Source organism: Acomys minous (assembly GCF_964271855.1).
Source record: "Acomys minous genome assembly, chromosome: 3".
Taxonomy (NCBI): domain Eukaryota; kingdom Metazoa; phylum Chordata; class Mammalia; order Rodentia; family Muridae; genus Acomys; species Acomys minous.
In genome coordinates this window covers 118,328,338-118,349,913 of record NC_140485.1, presented here as the reverse complement: position 1 = coordinate 118,349,913, position 21,576 = coordinate 118,328,338, and the positions used below count along the sequence as shown (strand labels likewise).

The 21,576-nt window shown below is 40.5% G+C and overlaps 1 protein-coding gene across 3 annotated transcripts in view; it reads left to right on the top strand.

Moving 5' to 3' along the window:
* Nucleotides 1-21,576, top strand: part of AHI1 (Abelson helper integration site 1) — a 129,220-nt gene that overhangs the window by 35,372 nt on the left and 72,272 nt on the right. The window contains exons 16-18 of one of the 3 annotated variants that reach the window (XM_084777565.1): nt 4,034-4,230; nt 10,956-10,982; nt 21,412-21,532. In XM_084777565.1, the coding sequence (XP_084633691.1) occupies nt 4,034-4,230; nt 10,956-10,982; nt 21,412-21,532 (345 nt within the window). Of the gene's footprint in view, nt 1-4,030; nt 4,231-10,955; nt 10,983-21,411; nt 21,533-21,576 lie in introns of all 3 variants that reach the window. The other 2 variants (XM_084777564.1, XM_084777566.1) reach the window with 2 other exon arrangements.

Sequence of the window (21,576 nt, the reverse complement as noted above, 5' to 3'; positions counted from 1 at the left end):
TCCACACCTGCTATAGTACGTGCATGTGATGATTTCCCAAAGAGAGATGAAAGGGTGAGGATGAGCACATTCAAACTGTGAGCTTCAAACAGAGCAGGTTAGATCTCAGAGCTAAGTTTTTAGCCTACAAAATTAAATTAGCACAGAGAAGAAAATGATAACATGTAGAAACGGGCTGGCTAACTGTACACATGCTCTCCAACCAGAGCTGAAAACAACTTGGAAACCTCCAGATGCTTACAAGCGTAGGGCTTGAAGTCATCTGTCACCAACTCTTTTATTTTACAGTGAGGAATGTATGTGTCTTAGGCAGATCTACTGGGGTGTGTGTGTGTGTGTGTGTGTGTGTGTGTGTGTGTGTGTGTGTGTTGTGGCATGTGAGTGTACGTGGGTGTGGGGGTGTGGGGTGCATGTGGTGGTGGGCCTGAAGAACTTAGAAGCAGTGTCTGTGTCTACTCTAAGATAGCACACTTCATGCATACATCTGTGGACTGTTGGTAAAGGTCCTCTATACAGATCTAGAGGTACGAAAAATGTAGTCGGGTATTGATTGGACTGCTTGAAATCCAAGTTTTTATATAACGTGTTAACAGGCCACCATAGAAATAAATACCCATAGTTTGAGATTTTATTGTTTTACTCCATTTAGAATATTTTAATACATTGTGAACTATATCTTAATATTTTGCAAAACTTGAAGACATATTTAGTCAGTACCTTCTTCTATTTTTAGCAGTTAAATTTTCTTCTTTGAAAGAGAAAAGGCAGTACATATTTAGTGTATCATAATACTTAGAAAAGAATAAGAGAAAAAGTAGTTAAAGCCTGTTAGCTTATTACTGATGCCAGAATATGGGCATCTTGTCTGTCTTTGTGACTGCTCACTCACTCGGGTTAGATAAAATAGTACTGGGCAAACAAACAAACAAACAAAAAAATCTCAGACAATCCAGGAAGTGAGAATGCCAGAATATCACGAGATGTGATATTCTGAGCCCTGAAACCCACGCACCCTAGAGGCAGACCTTCCTAGTGCCACACGTGGAGCGCTTTTCTTTAGTTGTTTTTCTACAGCTTTATATTTGCTTATTTTTAAAGCTATCTTTGAATACTTGAACATGAAATAAATGTTTTTGTTACTCTAGAAACACGTCCAAATTATATTAAAAACAAAAACCTAGAGTCAAATGTACCAAAAAAAAAAAAATCTGTAGGGAATGGGGACTCAAGAAGTGCTGATCATTGTCAGTTGCTGTAGTCAGCAAGGCTTTTCCCAGGGCTCTGTCCTTGGGAACTCATCTAGTACGGTCCGCAGAGAACACTGCTGTCTCTTCTCTTCAATTTACATAGATGAAGTTGTGTGTAAATATTTAAAAATCCATAATTTTTACAGGTTCTATGCCACAGAGATGACTTATTATTTTTTAAAAGTCCAATGAACATAAAGCTTATCAAGTAAATTAGAGCCTGGTATAGTGCCTCACGCTGGCAGATCTCTGTGAGTTTGAGGCCTGTCTGGTCTACATAGCAAGTTCCAGGACAGCCAAGGCCACATAGACAGACCCTGACACACACACACACAGAGAGAGAGAGAGGGAGAGGGAGAGGGAGAGAGAGGAGGAGAGGAAGAGGAGAGGGAGAATAAGAGAATAAATTTATTAAATAATTTTTATACAATAACTGGCGTGTGTTTAAGTGCGCACCTGTCTTACTCATTTGTTCCTTAGGAACAACTGTCTTGAAGTACACTGGCCAGTTAGACAGAAAATAAAGCATCACGTTTTCATTTGCATTTTTACTCCTGTTGTCTTTCTTCCTCCTTGGCTGTTGGCTACATGGCTCTACTTTTGTAGATTTTCTATAGTTGTTCTTTGTTTAAACGACTGATTGAAAATGGAACTTGTGGCTCCTGCCTGCATATCAAGAGCAGCTAGCCTCTTCCATCGTCATCTTGTCATTGGCACTGTGTGTGTGTACAGCTTCACTGGGATCATTTACATTCAGCACACTGTACAGACTTCAAATACATGCTCGATAACTTACTGCGTGCAAGACCATCACCTCAAGTCAAGACAGTGAGCACACTCATAGTCCCTCAGTCCCTTTTGACTAATTGCTCCCTCACTTTTTCACTCTTTGGAAGCACTGTGTATTAGTTTCCATGTTCTAGAATTATTTATAGCAAAAGATACTGTATGGACTATGATTTCCTTTATGTCTGGCTTTTTTCATTGGTAATTATTTTGCAGTTCATTTATGCTTTATCATTATCAGGCAGTTAGAAGAATAAACCAAAAGTAGCAGCTTCTCCAGATCCTTGGCAAGCCTGGCCTGACAGGACTTTGGTATTTCAGCCATTCTAGAAGACAGCTTTCTGCTTTCCCCAGCTCCGGTCTGCTCATCCCTAGCTGAATGCTGATGCTGAGGGCTTTCTCAGGCGCCTGTCGCCGTCTTTAGAGCTTCTGCACTCTCTGATTACATTTTGACCATTTTTTTAAAGTTGTCTTCTTTTCTTAGTTTTGATGCAAACCCTCAGACATATGATTTACAGATATTTCTCCCAGTGTTTGCTCTGCTTTCTAATTAACACCTTGAAGAATAGAAGTTTAAAGTTCTGAAGTACAAATCATCAGTTTGTTCTTTCATGGATCTTAGTTTTGTATCTAAGAAATTTTTGCTTACTCTAAGCTCCGAGAATTGTTTTCCTGTTTCTCGTTCTAGAACTTTCATAGCTTTGTGCATATTTGCATCTTGCCTTATTTTAATTTTAGTATATGGCTCAAAGTTGGTTTGAATGTCCAACTGTCCCAGCACCATTTGGTGAGAAGTTACCTTTATTCCTTGTCTGTGTGTGCTGGTTTCTCTGCTTGCCGATCCGCTTACTGATATGCAAATGGCTGCCTGGATAGCAGCTGGCTAGGTAACTTTTGTGTATTCCTTTCATGTCCTGCAACTTAACTGGAATCACTTCCTACCTCTAGTGGCTTATGAGGTATTGTTTTTGCTTGTTTGTTTGTTTGTTTGTTTTTAATTTCATTCGGATGTTTTTACAGAGATACAGGCCTAGTTCTTTGGAGTAAGTGCCTCCTTAAAATTTGTTCCCTAGATGCCTCATTTTTCTCTCCTATCTTAGCATTACATAGGAAAAAAAAATCTTGCAAAGAAATCTGTTCTCTTTTTTTTTCCTTTTATACATTTTGTTCATACTTAGTGATTTTGACCAATAAAGTAAATCTGGTTCCTTTTATTATATTTTTATCCAGGAATATGAAAACTCATTGCCTGTCATTTACTTTTTAATTTATATCATCGTAGGGCTTCATTTGTTTTAATAAATATTTAAATGTTCATGAAACAAAGTCGGTCCTATTTTTTAATTAAAATATTGGTAATTCTTAACCTACCTGACTCACATAGCCCTACAGTAGAAATTTAATGAATCTGCCTTCTGAGACACTTACATACATGCGCACAGCCACCTCATGATTCTGTCTGTAAGTCTGAGAGTGCACAGAACACGATGGCGGTCCATTGATGGCTTTAATTTCCTTCCTTCTGTGTCACTTTTAGAAAGCCCTCCGTTTCAGTGTTGTATAATTGAGGAAATAGTTTTTAAATAATAAGTTTTTGTATCTTTCTCCCTTGGGGTGACTTTTTTGAGGTGTGTTTATCCTGTCAAGTGAGGGAATGTGCTTGAGTGAGTCTTTTGAAGACTGCTGCTCTCGTCACTGGTCACCACCACTGCCAGCAAACAACACCACTTGAGCCTCTGCCTCTCTCTAGGGATTTAATCCGAAGCAGAAGTTCTGTTAAGAAACAAACCAACTATGAAAAGTGCTTCCTTGTGCAGCCATCTGCAGCGTGGAAAGACAAGATGTTGAAAATATCTAGTGACAGGGAACAAGTGTCTTAAAGTCACAGTTCTTAGGTTTCTGACCGTTTGCTAAATGTCATCATTTCATGGCTTGAGTGTTTGATTATCTTCTTGCTGCGATGATTTGTACTAAGTTTAGATTCCTTTTCTTTTTAGTAGCCCAGCAGGAGGCTGAGATGCTCAAACGCTGTAATGGAACACTCCCATTGCCTGGAGTACATCAGAGTCAGGATGCTCTGTGCACCTGCCCCAAGCTGCCCCACCAGGGCTCTTTCCAGATTGATGAACTTGCCAACACTGAGAATAATTCATCAAGGAAGATTCAGCTTGTGAAACAAAGACTTGAAACTGTCACAGTATGTTTACTTTATTTATTTCCGTTTTGTGGAAGTTGAAAATTTAAAGCCATTTCCATTGTCACACACTGAAGATTACCATAAGGAAGTTAGTTAATTTCTTAACAGGGTTTTCTGGTACTTTTGTGGTCCTTTCCGAGTACTAGTGCTGAAGCCATTATTTAGCACAGGCAAACTGAACTTTGGCTAACGCATCCTGTTATCAGGACTTATACATCCTTAAATACCAGTTCAGGACCTAAAGGTTCTGATCCAATGATCATACCTAGCATCTTAGAAGACCAGGTAATGTTCAGACAAGATGTTTCTGTCCACGGGAGCGAAGTGTGGTAAAAGCTTAACTTTGAGTGTTCCCCGGCTTCAGTGTGCATCAGGGTCATCGGGCAGGCTTGTCAGAGCGCTAACTCTCAGGCTCGATGGCTACACTTGTTGACCCCATACGTCTGGCTCAGTCTGAGTGACAACTTTCCCAGCACTGTCAGAGCCATCTGATGAGAGCAGCTAGTCTGGTCAGGCCCTAGCACATAAGACCGTCATGCACTGGAGTTTTCTTCTCTCGTCTACATGGCAAGCCTCTTGAAGGCAGTCAGTTAGCATATTCGTATCCTGGCTGACTTTCACAATTCAATATAGGTGGGTCACCTAGGGAAAATTTGAATTACTAAACTTCCCTTCTATAGAGAATTTATCTTTAGATAATAATAGTAGTATATAGTACAATATTATTATATGGTAGATATTATATTATATAATAGTATCATCCAATGTAACATAATTATAAAATGATAATTTTGTTTCTGCCCTTTTATTTCTGTGTCTCTTTTTACAAAATAAATCAATACCCCTAGTTTTCTTTCAGTTTCCCCATTTTGACATTTTCCCTAACTCTTTACCATACTGTTCTCTGATTGGTGTGCACTGTCACCACCATGTTCTAATGGCTTCTGCCTAAGGCAGTACCGCTACACTTGCATGCTTCCTTTGTAGGAAGTGCTGACCAACTGTAGCTTGTCATACTTGGGACAAATAAAACTTAGCTACCTCAGTAACTAGCTGACTAAGGACGTTTAAGATATTCTAGAGAACACAAATGGAAGACCATATGGACACAATATGTATACAGATCTATACACACACATATGTATGAACTGTGTAGCGTAAGGCGGTCTTAATGATACACTTGTAACGTGCTCACATTGACTGTTCTTGCTCCGCTGGCACTACAGTGGCTGGATCCTTAGAAACAAAGCAACTGTTTATATTCAAAAGACAGGTTTCATAGGTTTTGCAAGTACAAATAATGTACAAAATCTCCTCCTATTTTAAAATAATTTCTACAGGAAAAGCTACAGTAACTTTTTTCTATGTGTAATTGGTGAGGTTCTGCTCGTGTTAAATGATGTGGTCTAATTTCATATGTAAATATTGCATAAGGCCAAGAAGTCACTAAGGAGAAAAGCAGAGGCGGCTTTAATGGGAAAAGCGGAATACTCAGCCAGGCTGCGTGCGTCAGGTAAATTGTCCTCACAGTAAGAAAGAGACTGAGGGCGGCGGTCTTCACTGCAGTTCCGTAGAGCCGCATAGTGTCATTCCATAAAAATAACTTTGGGTCATGACCCAAAACATGGAACTCTTTCTTGGTGTTGGAGGTTTACCTGGAAGGCTATGATGTCCTGCTGGGGTACTATATTGTCCCCATATTTTATGGCAGCTCCAATTGAACTCCATTGATATATATATGTTCCTAACTGTAGGAAGTTTCTACAGTAGTAGGCTTCCATGTGGCTTTCTAAAAGGCCCACATGTTAGTTACTCCCCATCTTGCCCCTCCACCTTGCCCTTCCGTTTCCCACCCCACCTAACCTCCTTTTTCCAGTTTCTATTTTATTCTATTTCTCCTTCCTTAAAAGATCATCCCCCACCCCACCACACCCAATCCACGACTGGCTGCTGAGCTCTGTTGGTATTCTAAATGAAGCTCAGCTATGGAGCGGTAGGTACAAAGCCTACTGGACAGACTGGTGTCAGAGATTACAGTGGAGAAGTAGCGATCTCATGTAGTACAAAAGTGCCATTAGGTACACGTGAATTGCAGGACTCCGTGTGTAAAGTGCTTACTGCACAGTCCTGAGAATGTGAGTTCAGTTCCTCAGCACCCACCTCAAAGCTGGCGTGGTGGTGTATGCCTGTAATCCCAGCACTGATTAAGTGGAGACCACAGGCTCCCTAGAGGCCACTGGCCAGCTGGCCTAGCCAATCAGTGAAGACCCTGCCTCAAAAAACTGTAAGGTAGAGAGCGGTAGATGGAGAAATCTGACATTGACCTCTGACCTCCAGATAAGTACAGAGATGTGTACACATCTGCCTACAAATTTATGTAACACACACACACACACACACACACACACACACACACACACGTGCATGCACACAATTAGTGCATTAACAAGAAAAGAACAATATAGGCAAAACCTGTCAGAAGTAATCATTTGGATTGTGTTTTGTCAAATAGAATAAATCAGATTTTTATTGATGAAGTCAAAAGGTAGTCTGAGAATTTTATTTAAAAAGAAAGACTACTTGCCTAAGTTAAAAATAAAAAAAATTCACAGCCAAAATTTAAAACTCCACATTGCGAATGGTAAAAGGGAAAGGTGCTAGTTAAAATGTCTAATTAATGAGATAAGATAGAGAATAATGTCAGCACCAGCTGAAGAATGCAGGTGAGGACAGGACGCAGTGCAGGTGCTTGCAGGCCAAGGGCACAGGCACAGGCACAGGTGCACAGATGCACAGGTTCTAACCTGTGTCTGCCCTGTGACTCCCGAGTACGTTAGGGAAGCCCACTTTCCTTTTCTCTAAAAGTGAGCACTCTGCCGTTCCTCACCTTACTGAACTGTAAAGATTCAGTGAGATCCGGAATGTGCGTTTTCGCAGGGTGCCTGGATCATAGCACACTGGTGACAACAGCTACTGTTGACCAGTCAGAGGTGAGTGTGTAATGACTGTGCAGGGCATTGACTGGTAGCTCTAGGAGACCAGGCCACGTCTATATAAACAGTAGCTATATGCTGAGAAGTATTTCATCTACCTCAGACTGCTCCAGGTGAGTCAGGTAAAATAACAGATGACAATGATGACAGTTCATGTCTTACCAGATATTTAAATATGTACTAAAGCTAAAGTAATCTAAATAGTATGATGACATCAGAAGGGAAAAAAAGAACTATAGTATTAGGAAACATAAGTATAAATTAGCTGAAAATGTACATGCTAGGTTGTACATGCAAATAAAATCTTACTGACTAAGAAGTTAAATATGTGGTTATAACTAAGGAGATGGCATGAAGGTCAGTGAGAGGGCACTTGCCTGCTGTGCCCAGAGCGCAGGTCCAGAACACATCACCTCGCCACACACACCCCACACCTAGGACTACATGCTGCCGAAGATTTCTCTTATGTAAATGGACAAAAGACTTGCTAATCTTAGAATTTTAAATTTCTCTTGAATGAATATAAATATATGTATATATAACATGATACCTATCTATACATACATATATGCAACAAATACCTATATGCAAAAGCGTTACTATAAGATGTATTAAACAGTCTCATTAACTTGTAAAAAAAAAAAAAAAACACTTAGCATTAAAGGAAAATAGTAAAACCTCAAAGAAATGGGCAAAAGAAATATGCTTGTAACTTCTAAGTAGACATTATTTTAAGATTTCTTTCTAACCACTAAGTGTCAAAGTAGCCAGGTGTCAACTGGAAAACAGGAGAGGAGAGGAGGGAGAGGAGGGAGAGGAGTAGAGAGAGAGAGAGAGAGAAAGAGGGAGGGAGACTGAGTCAGAGAGGAGGAGAGGGAGTGCGCACGCGCACGCAAGCTTTGTTCATGTGCTGTGCTGTTAGAATAGATCTCTAGGTTCTCATTTTTCAGAAGGAAGTGTTAGGCCAGGTTCAGAAGCTTAGGCATTCCTGAGAATACATGTCCTCTTTGACCATAGCCCTGTAGATGGCGTAGCTTGGGGCTCCGCGGCCTTGCTCACAGGCTGCTGCTGTCTCATCAGCTGGCACTGAGCCTGGTTCTTAATGCAAGTCGCCTCACCTCTCCTCCCTTGACTCAAACCTTGACCACTTTAAACCAAACCTGCCAGGGCTGACCCTGAGAGCCTTAGCCCCACAGGGGGCGAAGCGCACCTTCCTTTGGCTTGGCTTGACTTGGAAAATAGAGTACAGGTGTGTGTGTTCTCTGCTACTTAGTTAAAATTAAGAGCATACGACTTTAAATTACATTTGTTTCCATTTAGTTCTTATATATTTTAGTGTTTTTAATATAATCAGTCAGATGTGGTCCACATTTGAAAAACAATTGTAATAGATATATTGCTTTTTAAAATTTAGAGAAAAATGCATCTCCAGTAGAAAAAAGAGACTCCTTGTCTAGTGTTATGTATGACAAGGTTTTCCTGCGACACACGAACTACTGAGCACTGCGCATTGGTGCTCTCTACCTCTCCCCGTCTTCAGACTGAGGGTGGGCAGCCTGCAGCACCCTCCTCTTACGGCATGTTTTCTGACATTTTATTTTCTATAAAATACAGTATAACAATATATATTATGTTATGTATTATACATGGTAATATTTTACATATGAAAGAAATTAAATTAAAGATGATAGAAGTAAATCAATAATTTTTATAAAAGAATTTATATCTCCTTAGTTATTCGGCTTTTAACACATATTTTCATTTTAAATTAGAGAATGCATATTTTGATATAAGAACTGCCTTTGAATATGAATTTTTGTCTAGTGTCTATGACTTAAAAACAAAACAAAAAATACATTATTTTCCCCTATAAACATATTTTACTAAACTTTTATGTATGATTCATTTTCTATTAATCTGAATATAAAGTATCATGTATCGGAATGAAATAAAATACATTCCTACATGGCAGCTTTATTCTTGTTGTATTTTATAAGCATTTAGGTTGGTGGGGTTTCCTGACTTTTGCCGCAGTGCCTTTTCTCTTGTTTCTTGTAATTATCTTTTTTTAGTAGAGTCCAAATACCATTTTCTTCATAGAATCCTCTAGTTATAGAGATAAAGCACTCAACATAACCTTTTGTTACTAAGCGAGGGGTATTTTCTAGTAGAACTCAGGTTTAAAGTATGACTTGTATATATTTAAGTACATAATGAATTCATCTCAGCAGGCACTTCACAGTGTTTATTCACCAGAAAAGGACATAAACATGGACGATAATCTGATCCTTGGAGCACTGTTGTTCAGTCATATGTAAGCCATGTTTCCTCGTTTGCAGACCTGACTGCTGGTCCCACAGCAGTCCCTAAAGGGACTTACCGCCCAGGCGAAGCCCCCCTGGGGACACAACTCACTGTGCACTTTCACACCGAGGGCACAGATTTGCCCTGGTAATTGCTCTTAGCAACTGCACAGCTGCTCTTTAAACCTGACTCTGTGAGAAAATGTCTTCTGATGACAGGCAGACCTATCTCTCCAGCTGCCAGACTGCTCAAGACTGCCTTGATTTTCACATTAGCCCAGCTTAGTGGGCACAGGGGTGCTTGCCAGCTAGACCCATAGAAGCAATGCTAGAGTGACCTTTAAAATTACTTATCCCCACTTTGAGACACGCTCCCTTTTTTCATCATCGTACAGGCAGTGTGTCCTAAACCAGTTAGTGACAAGTAGCATGCTTCACTGCAGATGGTTCTGGGTATACTGTGTCTCTGGTACTTTCCTGAATGCTTTCCATGTCTGCTGTAGTTGCTCCTCCAGCAGTACTTTAGGACAGGAGAGCGTGTTAGTGCCCTCGCTTTCCAGAGAGGAGCGTGAAGCCGGTAGACTAGTTATGGAGTTCTACAGACTGCGCAGGTTGGACCTGAGGGCCAGGCCAGGAAGCTGGCTGCCCAGCTCCTCTTTTAGAACCTGGGTCACCATAGCCTTTAAACAGTGTCTGCTTTTAAACCTTTATAAGAAAAACCCACTACTGTTCTTTTACATCTGTTTGCTTGTTCATTTGTTTGTTCTAGACTTAAGGTTGATGGTTGTTTGTTTTTTTTTTTAAGTATACTAAGCTGATGATAAATGTTGGTTGATTATAACTTGAGTTGAATATTTCTTGTTTGCAAATTTTCAACTTGTATATTATTCATTGATTGCTAGTATTTTCTCTTCAAGAATGATAATTTTGGCCTTACTCCATGATTTATAAACAGTCCTTGTGCTTTTTTAAATTACTTGTCACCTTCTTTATCATCTGTGGTATTTTCGAGATTTTTATTAGATAAAAATTGCTAATGTGGAAATTACAGACATTGATACCATTCATAGTAATAACTGTGAGCTTCAGGTAACTTGGAGTTTACCTCCTAGGCCTGTCTCTGTTGTAGGCTAGGCTTTGGATATTTATGCCAGGCTTATCAAGGAGACCAATCTTCCCTCAGACAACCGAAGCTGGGCCCTCAGAAGTTTTTGTCAATGCCTTCAGCATTGGCAAGTTGGTCTTGTTATTAAATGTCATGAAGTGCCTTGAATTTATACTATTTGCAGCTCATTCAAAGCAATGCAGGCTGACAAAGAAACTCAAATGCTGGTCTTGGTTATTAGAATATTGACAACTAAATGTTTTTTTTTAAGAGTCAATGTTTTTTTAAAAAGAACCCATCTTTATTGTACTGTATTTCTTTTAGGAGGTGATACGATCCTGTGCTGCAAAAGTAAGTAGTTTTTATTACCAGGAAGACAACTTTAAAATTAAGCTTCTATTGTGATATACCAAAACATTGGACTGCACCACTGTGGAGCCCACGGCTTCTACAGCAGTTGCCTGTGTGTACTTCTTAGTGAGCTCCCAGTTTACGAGAATTACAACCCTGGGTCCCCAGAATCCGTTAGGAAGAGTACTTGTCAAGCAGCTCCAAAGTTTTGAAGATTTAAAATCCTGGCAGTTGGGATGTGATTTCAGTAGAGGTCCAGCGCACAGCAGCATCCTCTTTGACAAGCCAGCCCGTTCTTACACGCAGCCTTTAAGCAGTTAGAGTCAGACCCAAGGTCCTCACATCCTTCCCTCCTGCTACTTTTAAAATTCGTCTGAATAGACAGTTTATCAGTCACATAGTAAAAGATAAGACACCAGAAGGAAGAGCCAGAATAGCTAGGGGACATCTTCGCGCTGCCCCTACAGAGGAAGAAGATATTTTGTTGAACAGCCATCTGCAACTGTACAGCAGAAACGTGGGCTGGGAGAGGCCACGGTCTCTTTCTTCTTGAGGTGTCCAGAAGGCGCTAGGCTTACCCCTCACTGAGCTGCCCGGTATCAGTCAGGCCCCATCGCCTTTCTACCTAATCGTCCCAAGTCAACCGGATATTGACTACAGACAAGGGGAAGGAAGATGGGGAGGGCCGAGAACAAGCTGTGTTCTGTTTGGCTCGGATGGTCAGGAAGCGCTTCGTGATAGCAGTGATTGCTGCTGCGATTATAGCTCCAGGGCGGCAGTGTCTTCTTAGTGTAGCATCTGAAGCTGGTGGCAGTGTTCTGACAAGCTCTGACCTCTCCTCCTAACCTCTGTTCCTCTCCTCCTCCCTCCCTCCCTTCTTCCCTTCTTCCCTCCCTCCCTCCCTCCCCCTCCCCTCTTTCTCTTTCTCTCTCTCTCTCACGTGTGCCACATCATTCTCTCCTAGTGTTCTCTCAATGTCAGGAGAGTCAGATGTTCTGTATACATAACCAGCCATTAGGGAGGATGTTGCTCTGATAGTTTGAAAAACTCCCTGAGGGCGATAAGTATCATCTTTAACCTTTGCACCCCTAGCATTTAACATTAGAAAGAACACTCATTGAAAATGTAATTATGTATTTGGAAATTAAAATTAGGAAAGATTGCCATTACTAATGCCTTTACTGTACTGTTGTAAATATTTTTTTAAGATTTATTTATTTATTTATGCATTTATTATGTATACAGCTCTCCGCCTGCATGTACATCTTCAGGCCAGAAGAGGGCATCAGATCACATTATAGATGGTTGTGAGCCACCATGTGGTTGCTGGGAATTGAACTCAGGGCCTCTGGAAGAGCAGCCAGTGCTCTTAACCTCTGAGCCATCTCTTCAGCCCCTGTAAATAGTTTTTTATTGAGATATAATTCACACACCATAATATCCTTTTTAAAAAATTTATTCTTCTCTCCTATCTTGACAGCAGTTTCCCCTCCCTACACTACACACACACACACACACACACACACACACACACTCACACACCTTCCCTCTCCCCCAGATCCACTCCTCCTCCATTTCCCTTCAGAAAAGAGATGCTAACCAAACACAGGTACAATAAGCAAGGTGGCTCAGTGGATGACAGCACATGCTGCAAAAGTCTGCTGCCTAAGTTTGGTCCACACAATGTATACTGTGGTGCGTGCACACTGTGGTGCGTGCACACCTACATAGTCATACACAATAACACAACACCATGTGCAATAATAAGGCTCAAAGTACAGTGCATAGCTCACTGTTTAATTACAGTCAGCACTATGCAAGTCTCCACAAGAAACCGGTGTCCGTCAGCAGCCCTTGCCAATTGGTAAACATAGCATGTGTTCATATGGACTCCTTATATTTACATTACACGTAATATAAACCACAGATGCACTTCCTGTAGATTTTTGCACAGTAGAAGTTTTATTTAAATGGAATCGTATAATGTGTTGTCTGGGTTTAGGAGTTGGGTTTTTGTTGTGTTTCACACAGGGTTTTACTCTGTAGTCCTGATGTTCACTATGTAGACCAGCTTGGCCTCAGACTCACGCTGAGCCTCCTGTCCAGTCTCCAGATTGCTTGGACTATCAGCATAAGCTGCCACACGTAGCTTAGTGTGGGGCCTGTTAGCACTGGGATTTCAGGCTTCCCCGTTTATGCTATGCACCAGTGCTTTTCGGCCTGATATATGTATACTGCATTTTCCTACCTGCTTGTCACTTTATCAGCAGTTGAGTTGTTTCCACCTTTAGCTTTAAGGCTGATACTGTTATGACCATGTGTTGGTATGAAAAAGTTTTGGTGTAGACCTACGTTTTTATTTCTCTGGGATTGGTATGGAAGTGGGCAACTTTTTGGATCACATGATAACTATTTTTAACATCTGAGGAACTCCCAAACTCATTTCCAAAGCGGGTAAACTATTTTGGAACCCAACAAGAAAGGTGTGAGGTTCTCCTCTCTCCTCATCCTCACCAGGGCTTGAATTCTTCGTGTTCTTTTTCATTTTCCGGGAGTACGAGGCGTGGTGCTGCCGCCCTGACTTTGATTTGTTGTTTCCTGGTGGCTAATGATGCTGAGCATTTATGGTGTTCTTCTGTCTGCTTTGAAAAAAAAATTTATCATTTGCCCATTTAATTTTTTTGTTATTCACTTTTAGTAGCTCTTCATACATGCAGATGTATATACACGCACACACAGAGTGTGCAACAATCTTTCAGATGTATTCTCTACAAATGTTCCATGCCTTTATGTGTTCCTTCTGTTTTCTTTATGGCATCCTTTGAAAAGAAAAACAGTTTTGATGTTTGTGATGTTCAGTTTATTATCTTTGTTTTGTCCATCTTTTTTGTATCATATGCAAAGTCACATTACCTAGCTCTGTGTCCTATATATTTGCTCCTTTAATTTCTCCTTGGATTCTCACAGTTTTAGTTTTTACATGTAGATATGTGGTTATTTTTTAGTTAACTTTTTAAAAATGGTATGATCTGAAAGTTTAGCTATATACCACTTACAGTCCCTGTCCTGGTTGTGTGGTGTCTTGTCACCAGTCATTAACCTCAGCAGCAAAGTGTACTTACGCATCGTCTTATATATTGTTTCTATATAATATGTTTTTGCCAAGTGCATGACAAAAATAAGCGACTCTTTCTCTCTTTTCTAAATCCCAGCCCAATGGTTGCATGTTTGTATTCTGAGATCCTTAGACAAATATTTCAGAGTCTACCAATATTTTTCAGGGTGCTTGTTATACAACATTAACAAAAGCATTTTACTATATATAGGAAGGCAGACTGGATGAAGGAATTCACACAAAATAAGCTTTTAGGATGGAGAATGACTGGAGGGGGAGGGGCCATCCTCCAGAGGAGACTCATGGAAGATTGCCCAAAGAGAAAGAAGCATTTAACAAAGACCTGAAAGCCTAAACTAGGAATACAGATGCTGGGCTAGTTGAAGATCAAAAAAAGTCATTTTCATTAACCAGTAGTGATGCGTTTTAAATAATTTTGTCAGCACTACAGGGAGTTAGTGTGCCATTGTAGAGAAACAATCCAGTTTGAAAAGATCTTAGCAGAGTCTGACAAGCACAGTGATCAGCAGACAGGCAGCACTTCAGCGGCACCGCTGGGCAGGCCTGTGCGGACAGCACGACTTGCAGGTAGTAAGCAGGTTGAAGACAATGCTGTTTGTTGTCGTGGCATATATTTTGGAAAGAGGCCTTCGGATATATGCAGTGCAATTAAAGAAATGAGGAGCGTCTTCTGGGTTTGGGCTTTGGGAAGGTGTGAGCTGCTGCTCCTGGTTTGTTTTTTAACAAGGTGAAGAATGCTGAGTTGGAGGAAGCGAGTGTGAGAAGTAGAGTTGGGGCATGAGGGTAACTGAGGGAGGGAATGGCCACGTGAGGCTTATGTTCAGGAGAGCAAGGGACAGACTCCGTTTTTAAAGAGCTATGAAGCTGGACCAGGGCTCCTGTCGAGACGGCATGGCTGAGGTACCTGGGAAGGCAAGTCAAGGGGATTTTACAGAAGAGTGTTTCAAAGAGAGGAGTATTTAACTGTCACCTGCAGGGCAGAGAATTGGTAGAGTATAGACTTGACCTTCGTATGTGGCAAGGTAATGCCCTGTGGTTACTTCCCTTAAATGGGCACAGAACACATTAGTAGTGAGGTGAAAATGGCGCAGAGCAATGCCGGATTGCAGAGGTGAGCCAGTCTTTTAAAACTGTGTGTCACGGGGCACTAGCTGGGTGGGAGCACTGGTGCATGTCAGTGTGCGCATTTGCCCCTGTGCATCCTTCGGGGCTTATGTAGCCGTTGATAATGTCCCATGGAAGTAATAATTATGGTGTGAAGTTCTTAAAGTGTGGGAGGGGATGTGAGCATGGGTTCTCACAGTAGAGCTGGCCTCAGGGAGCTTCAGCCTCCTGGTGGGCAGGCAGCCTAGGTCTGCGCAGACAGAGCTGACGGGAGGAGGTGGCAGGCTCCGGGCTGACTGACGGGCGGGAGCTTGGATTAGGCTCTCGAGTTAAGATAGTGTGAGAATTTCTCCCTATGAATCTCTAATGTACAAGTTGCCGTGTGCTTTTCTGTGCTTGGAATCGCACTGGAGTGTATGGGAAGTGATCTTTGCCTGCATCTGTTTCCATTAAGTATTTTTTGTGTTTTCTCATAAAAGACTTTCCATGCTCTCAGACATATTTATTCATAATTGACCTATCTTATAAATGGGCTTATTCTGCCTATTTCTAACATTAGGTTGTCAATTGTTATGAAGAATCTTGCACACCTCTCTTCTCTTTTTACTAACCTATAAATCATAGGAACATAAGTATTGGGTTTTTTATAATTTTTCACTTCTGGCTCTTGCATATGTCTCTCCACATTCCCATGTAAGCTTAAAGCCAGGAAACTTACTCTTTTCAAAAACAGTGCCATCTCTTAGGCTATATCCATAAAAATACAGTCAGGTTCAATTTAGCGTTAGGCGTAGTATGTGATGAGAGTGGAGTGTGAAGGGTGATGTGGCCATAGAGTGTGCTTAATACAAGAATATGGACAAAAAATAGGTGACTCATTCAGTAAAAGGCCTGGCCCTAAAGCACAATGGCGTGGGTTAAGATGCACAGCGCTCATAGGATGCTGGGCCACGGGGCAGGCAGAGGCAGGCAGGGAAGCTGGAGTCCCTGCCTCAGGAAGGAGCCCTGGCTCAAAAAATATGGTAGAGGTCAACTGAGGTAAAATGTCTACCTTTGGTCTCTATCATATACATATACCACTGCACATGTATGTATACTCATCCACATGAACCTGTACATATAGATATGTCACACACACACACACACACACATACACACATACAGTGCTATAAAGTGATGATGTCAGAACTATCTTGAAATGTATTTTTTACCAAAAACATGTTTTTAAAAATATTTAAATGATAGAAATTTCAGAGAATATAACTTTTTAATATATACTAATTGCACACACGCATACTCATGCATGCGCCTGTGCACACGCGCACACACACACACACACACACACACACACACACACACACTCATTCTGAGCTTGATGATACAGTCAAGATGTAGTGGCATAAGGATTGGGAGTTCAAAGCCAGGGACACCTGCAGAGCAAATTCAAGGCCTGGACTACATAAGAACCTTTCTAAAAAAATTTTTAAAATAATGTTTGTATATATCTATTTGTATATGTTCATCATAAAGAAGGCATGATTGATTGAGTACAATATTATTTCAAGAAATGGATTTCAGTTATTTGTAAGGGTTTTTAAAAATAATTTTTAAAATATAATTTCTTCCTGACTTTTGGAAACTAGATAAGAACCAATTAAACCTTATTGGCCTGAAGCTCTGTGGATGGCTGGCCTGGGTAGAGGGCCTGCTCTGGTAGTTAGCCGTCCCTGTGTGCAGAGTCCGAGCAGTCCCCGGTGAGTGGAGCGCTCTGCTCTACTAAGAGAGTGGCTGTGCTTCCGAGGGAAAGGCTAACACCTCTGTTCCTAATGACCACAGACAGATCCTTACAGGGTTAAGAAACAGAGAAGTAAAGAGCACAAGAAGTGATGTAAAGTGCACAGGAAGTGATGGCATGAACGCTCCTGCCCAGAGGGCCCTCTGAGGTGAGGTGTTATGAGGGAAGAAGATGAGTCCAGTGAGCAACATTGTGAAGAATGGGCAGGTGTGAGGAATGGCAGGGGAGAGAGAGACAGAGACAGACAGAGAGAGGAGAGCGAGAGAGAGACAGAGACAGAGAGAGACCGAGAGAGAGAGAGAGAGAGAGAGAGAGAGAGAGAGAGAGAGAGAGAGAGAGGAGAGAGCAGTGTCTAACAACAGAGGCCTGGACAGTGCTGAACTCAGTCAGTGTAGTGTGATGTGGAAACAAGCTGAGGTGAGAGGGCTGCGGGTGTTGTGTTCTCTGTTGCTTGTCAAGGAATTGATCTTTAGTGAATCTGTAGGGAGCTCCTGAGGTAGAGGGGGACGCTTGTTGGTTTGTTGTTTATATTATACTAATAGATGGGTCTGCGTGGAGAGGGGATCATGACACCTACGAGGACCTGGAAGTAGTCTCCGTGAGAGAACCAGCTCTTCTGGCATTGAAAGAGAAAAATCCAGAGTATGGTCAAGTAGTGCAGTCCTTCAGAGGCTTGGAAGTAAGGAATCCAGGCCATTCCAGATGAAGCTCCCCATGAGGCAGGACAGTATGCCAAGAGAGGGAGGACATAAAGGCTTAGAGACAGCCAAGAAGCCTTGAGGTAGAGCGCCTTGCGTGGGGACCTATTGCTGCAGTATTGGTTTGAGCGGTCTAACTTTAGCTTTGATCTTCGTGTAGGAGAATCACAGTGGTAAGCTGTGAACCGCAGGTCCTTGGATTTTGTTCTGAGCTCAGACAATCCTGATTAAATGTTATTTTTAAGAGCTTTTCCCTGACTGCTTCACATTCCAATAGTTGTTTTAATACTTTAGATGGTTTGAGAGGCTAGAGAGTAAGGCTCCTGCACTGTACTACTGTCACACTTGGCACTTCCGCTGGTACTAGTATTTCTCATTTCTCTGTCTTGGCTTATAAAGAAAACATCAGGGGTCTGGAGAAATGGCTCAGCAGTTAAGAACACTGGCTGCTCTTCCAGAGGACCGGAGTTCAATTCCCAGCACCCACATGGCAGCTGTCAACTGTCTCTCAACTCCAAGTCTGACACCCTCACACAGACATACATGCAGGCAAAACATCAATGCACATAAAATAAAAATAAATAAATTAGTTTAAAAAAAAAAGACACCTGAGTCCTTAAATCACATTTGGGCTTTTTTCTTAAAATACTATAAACCATTCTTTTTATATATCTCACTATACTGTAAACCAAAGCACCAAAGTTATTCTTAGAATATATGTTCTGGTATAGAAAAAAAAAAGATAGCTGTCTGGGAACAACTAGAATGTGTGAACTTTAGCTAGATAACATCAGTGTCTTTTCAGCTATAATTTTTAAACGAATTTTTGAGGAATCACCAAAGGTTGAAAGTGTATGAAGTTGCAGAGCTGGCACACGCAGCGTATGATCTAAATCCGGCTGCTGCGACTAGACTTGTAGTGTGACTGGAAGTGAGTGTTAGAACTCTCCCAGAGAAGCTAATTATTAGGTTGTTGAACCTTTTGCATTCAAATTTATGTTCTGAGGCAGTAAGATTTTTTTAACTGGAAAAGGAGTGCTTGTGTGTTTTGCCTGACACTGTTCATAGCCTAACAGAACAGTGAGAACAGCTTTGCCACTAAGTTGACAGAAATTCTCAGTAAATTTTTTCTTTTTCCCTATGATAAATTTCATTCAAATGTTGTGCCTTTAGTTTTCTTCAGGATGAAAGTATTAAACTGACTTTGTCAAACTGTGGTTTTTGCATGAAGCAAGCAGAAAACCGTGTTGTGAAAAGAGGGTAGACTGGCATGGGGCAGGCTATCTTAGCCAACCTTTCTGTTGTTGTAAAGTTATTAGGCAACCCTTTTCCACAGCATGTATTTCAGAAACACGCATTGCTTCATTCTATTTAATGGTTATCATTAATTTCTTCCTCTAGATGAAATTCTAAATATATGTCAGATCACTTTGAAAATCTTTTAACTTGTAATATCCCCACTAATAGTAATTGATAGTTATCTCAAATCTTAGAAATTGAATTGCCTACGCTATAATGTTGCTACTTGTCACTTTATTAACATTTGAATAGTATCCAAAAAAAGATGTCAAAAAGATCTGAATCATAAAAATTGCTTAGGGAGACATGTAATTATTGTGCTCAAAGTATTGAGTCTTCTTGTTTGAGCAGAGGCATTTAAGCACCCTATTGTAATTTTCTGCTATTTGTTTTTGTTTTAGCACAGATAAAGTTCTAAGGAGGAAGATTATGAAAGACACATGTATGTCTATAACCATGGCATAGATATAGGCTTAGAATCATATAATTATATCCCTAGCATGCACCTGTTCATTCACGCGGCACCTTAAATATACTGTTTACCATGTTTGAAAATAATTTTCAAGAATGCAAAAGTAAAACTGACTGGTGGCTCTAAGAAGAGGTTAATTAAACAGTTAAGTGACAAATACGTCCTTTTGTATGTAGAATTTTTAGCAAAAGCAGAGAACTCTGAAAGAGCTTCTTACTGCATCATCTACATTATACTTGCCTGATGATCTGCGAGATGGCACTAATAGCTCATATTCATGAAGTAGTATATTGGTATCACACTTTGTGGTTTATTTTGCAAATAGAAATGTTTTACTTTTTATAATACAGGCAAAAACCCCGCCATTGACCAGTACCACCAGCACTGTTTAATGTGTTCACTGCATTGCCCAGTGCTTGATCATTAACATGTAAATAGACCATTATGGCTTTGTATCCTCTTTACTGGCACACTCTTATTAAAGCACAGACCAGACTTTTATTGAGATCTCCACTTACAGATGAGTAATGAAGCTTAACGGCTTCCTTTGTTATTTTAGTAGCATATAGTTATGCCATATTAATTTTGGCCAGAGCTTCATAATGGATCCTGAGAAATTTTCAAGTTTGGTAATAAATTAACACTGATGTGGTTTTAACTCCTTCTAATTATTTTGAAGAATATTTTTGGCTGGGAAGATAGCTCTGGGGTAGGGCACCTGCCTAGCATGTGCAAAGTCCTGATTTGATTCCCACAATCACACCCACGAGAAGGTATGTTTTATGTCTTATGAGATAGCATAGTAATTTTGCTATTTTAGTGCTGTATTATTGTGTGATCTTAATTGACTTTTCCTAAAACCTGCTAAGGAAAAGAAGTGAGTCTTAGACAACCAATCATTGCTTGAGGAGCAGAAGCATTTGCAAACGTGTAACTAATGAGATGGACAAAGGGCGTCTAGCTCAGCAGAATGCTAGCCGTGTAGAGCACACATTTGTCATCCCAGTGAACTCTGTTTGGTTTTACTAAAGCAAAGTAAATAAAATAAAAAGACATTTTCACATGCTGATACTTAAATATGGTATGCTATCTTTTTTTTAATTCAGAGGTTATGATTTGCAGTAAAAATTTTAAATCACACTACCTCAGATTATTAAAAAGGACATATCTTGTGATTCTTTTAAAAAGAAAAAGATTGAATTATTCATAATAAACAAGACTAAATTTTTCATGAAGCCAATTCTAACTTCTTAGATAAAATTACTAGTAGACTTTTTGCCTATTTTAGTGAACCATTCTAATGAAAATGCACTTGTTATACATTTTATTTCTTGGCACTATTATACTCAAAACAGTCATGGTAGGTTTTACATGTTATAGAATATATTTATATATGGAAATTAGCTTGATTAACATTCTTAAGTAGTCATTCTCTGTTTAGTCTTAAGAAAAAGATATTTTTTCTGCCATGGAGACTTTGTCGCAACAAGTGAGACTGTAGTGTGTTGCACTTACCGTCCTGATCTTAGAAACACAAGCCGCCCATGTGTTTCCTTTTTCTGAAAGGGCTCCTCTGCCATTTCACAAAACACTCAAAAATTGTGGGTTGAAACATTCGAGCTCTTTCTTAAAGCAATCAAAGAGTCATCTTTATATTTACATTCTTTGACATTTAAGACCCCTGTACTTTAAATTATTGCATAGTATCAGTTCTAAAATGAGTAGATTAGAAAGGTCAATTTCCTTGTTGCTCACTGTATTTCCTCCTTAATAAAAACCTGTGCTGGGTTCCCACTGTGAACACTAACCATCTGGCTCACTACCATCCCCCTGACCTGGGTAGTAAGCAAGTAGTTCTCGTCCAGTTTTTGCATCAGTAACCTAAGAAATCTGAGGCACTATCTCGTTTGCCTTTTCTGTTCCAGGTTAACAAAAATCTCTCAATGACCTCACCACCACCAGGCCCTACAAAGAAGCCGAGGGTAAAGCAGTCCTTCGTGCTGACCACCGATGAGATCGTACATCAGTTTGGATTCCCTCAGACTGGTGAGCAGCTCTCCTGCTTTGACTGTTGTTTTAAGTGTTCAGGG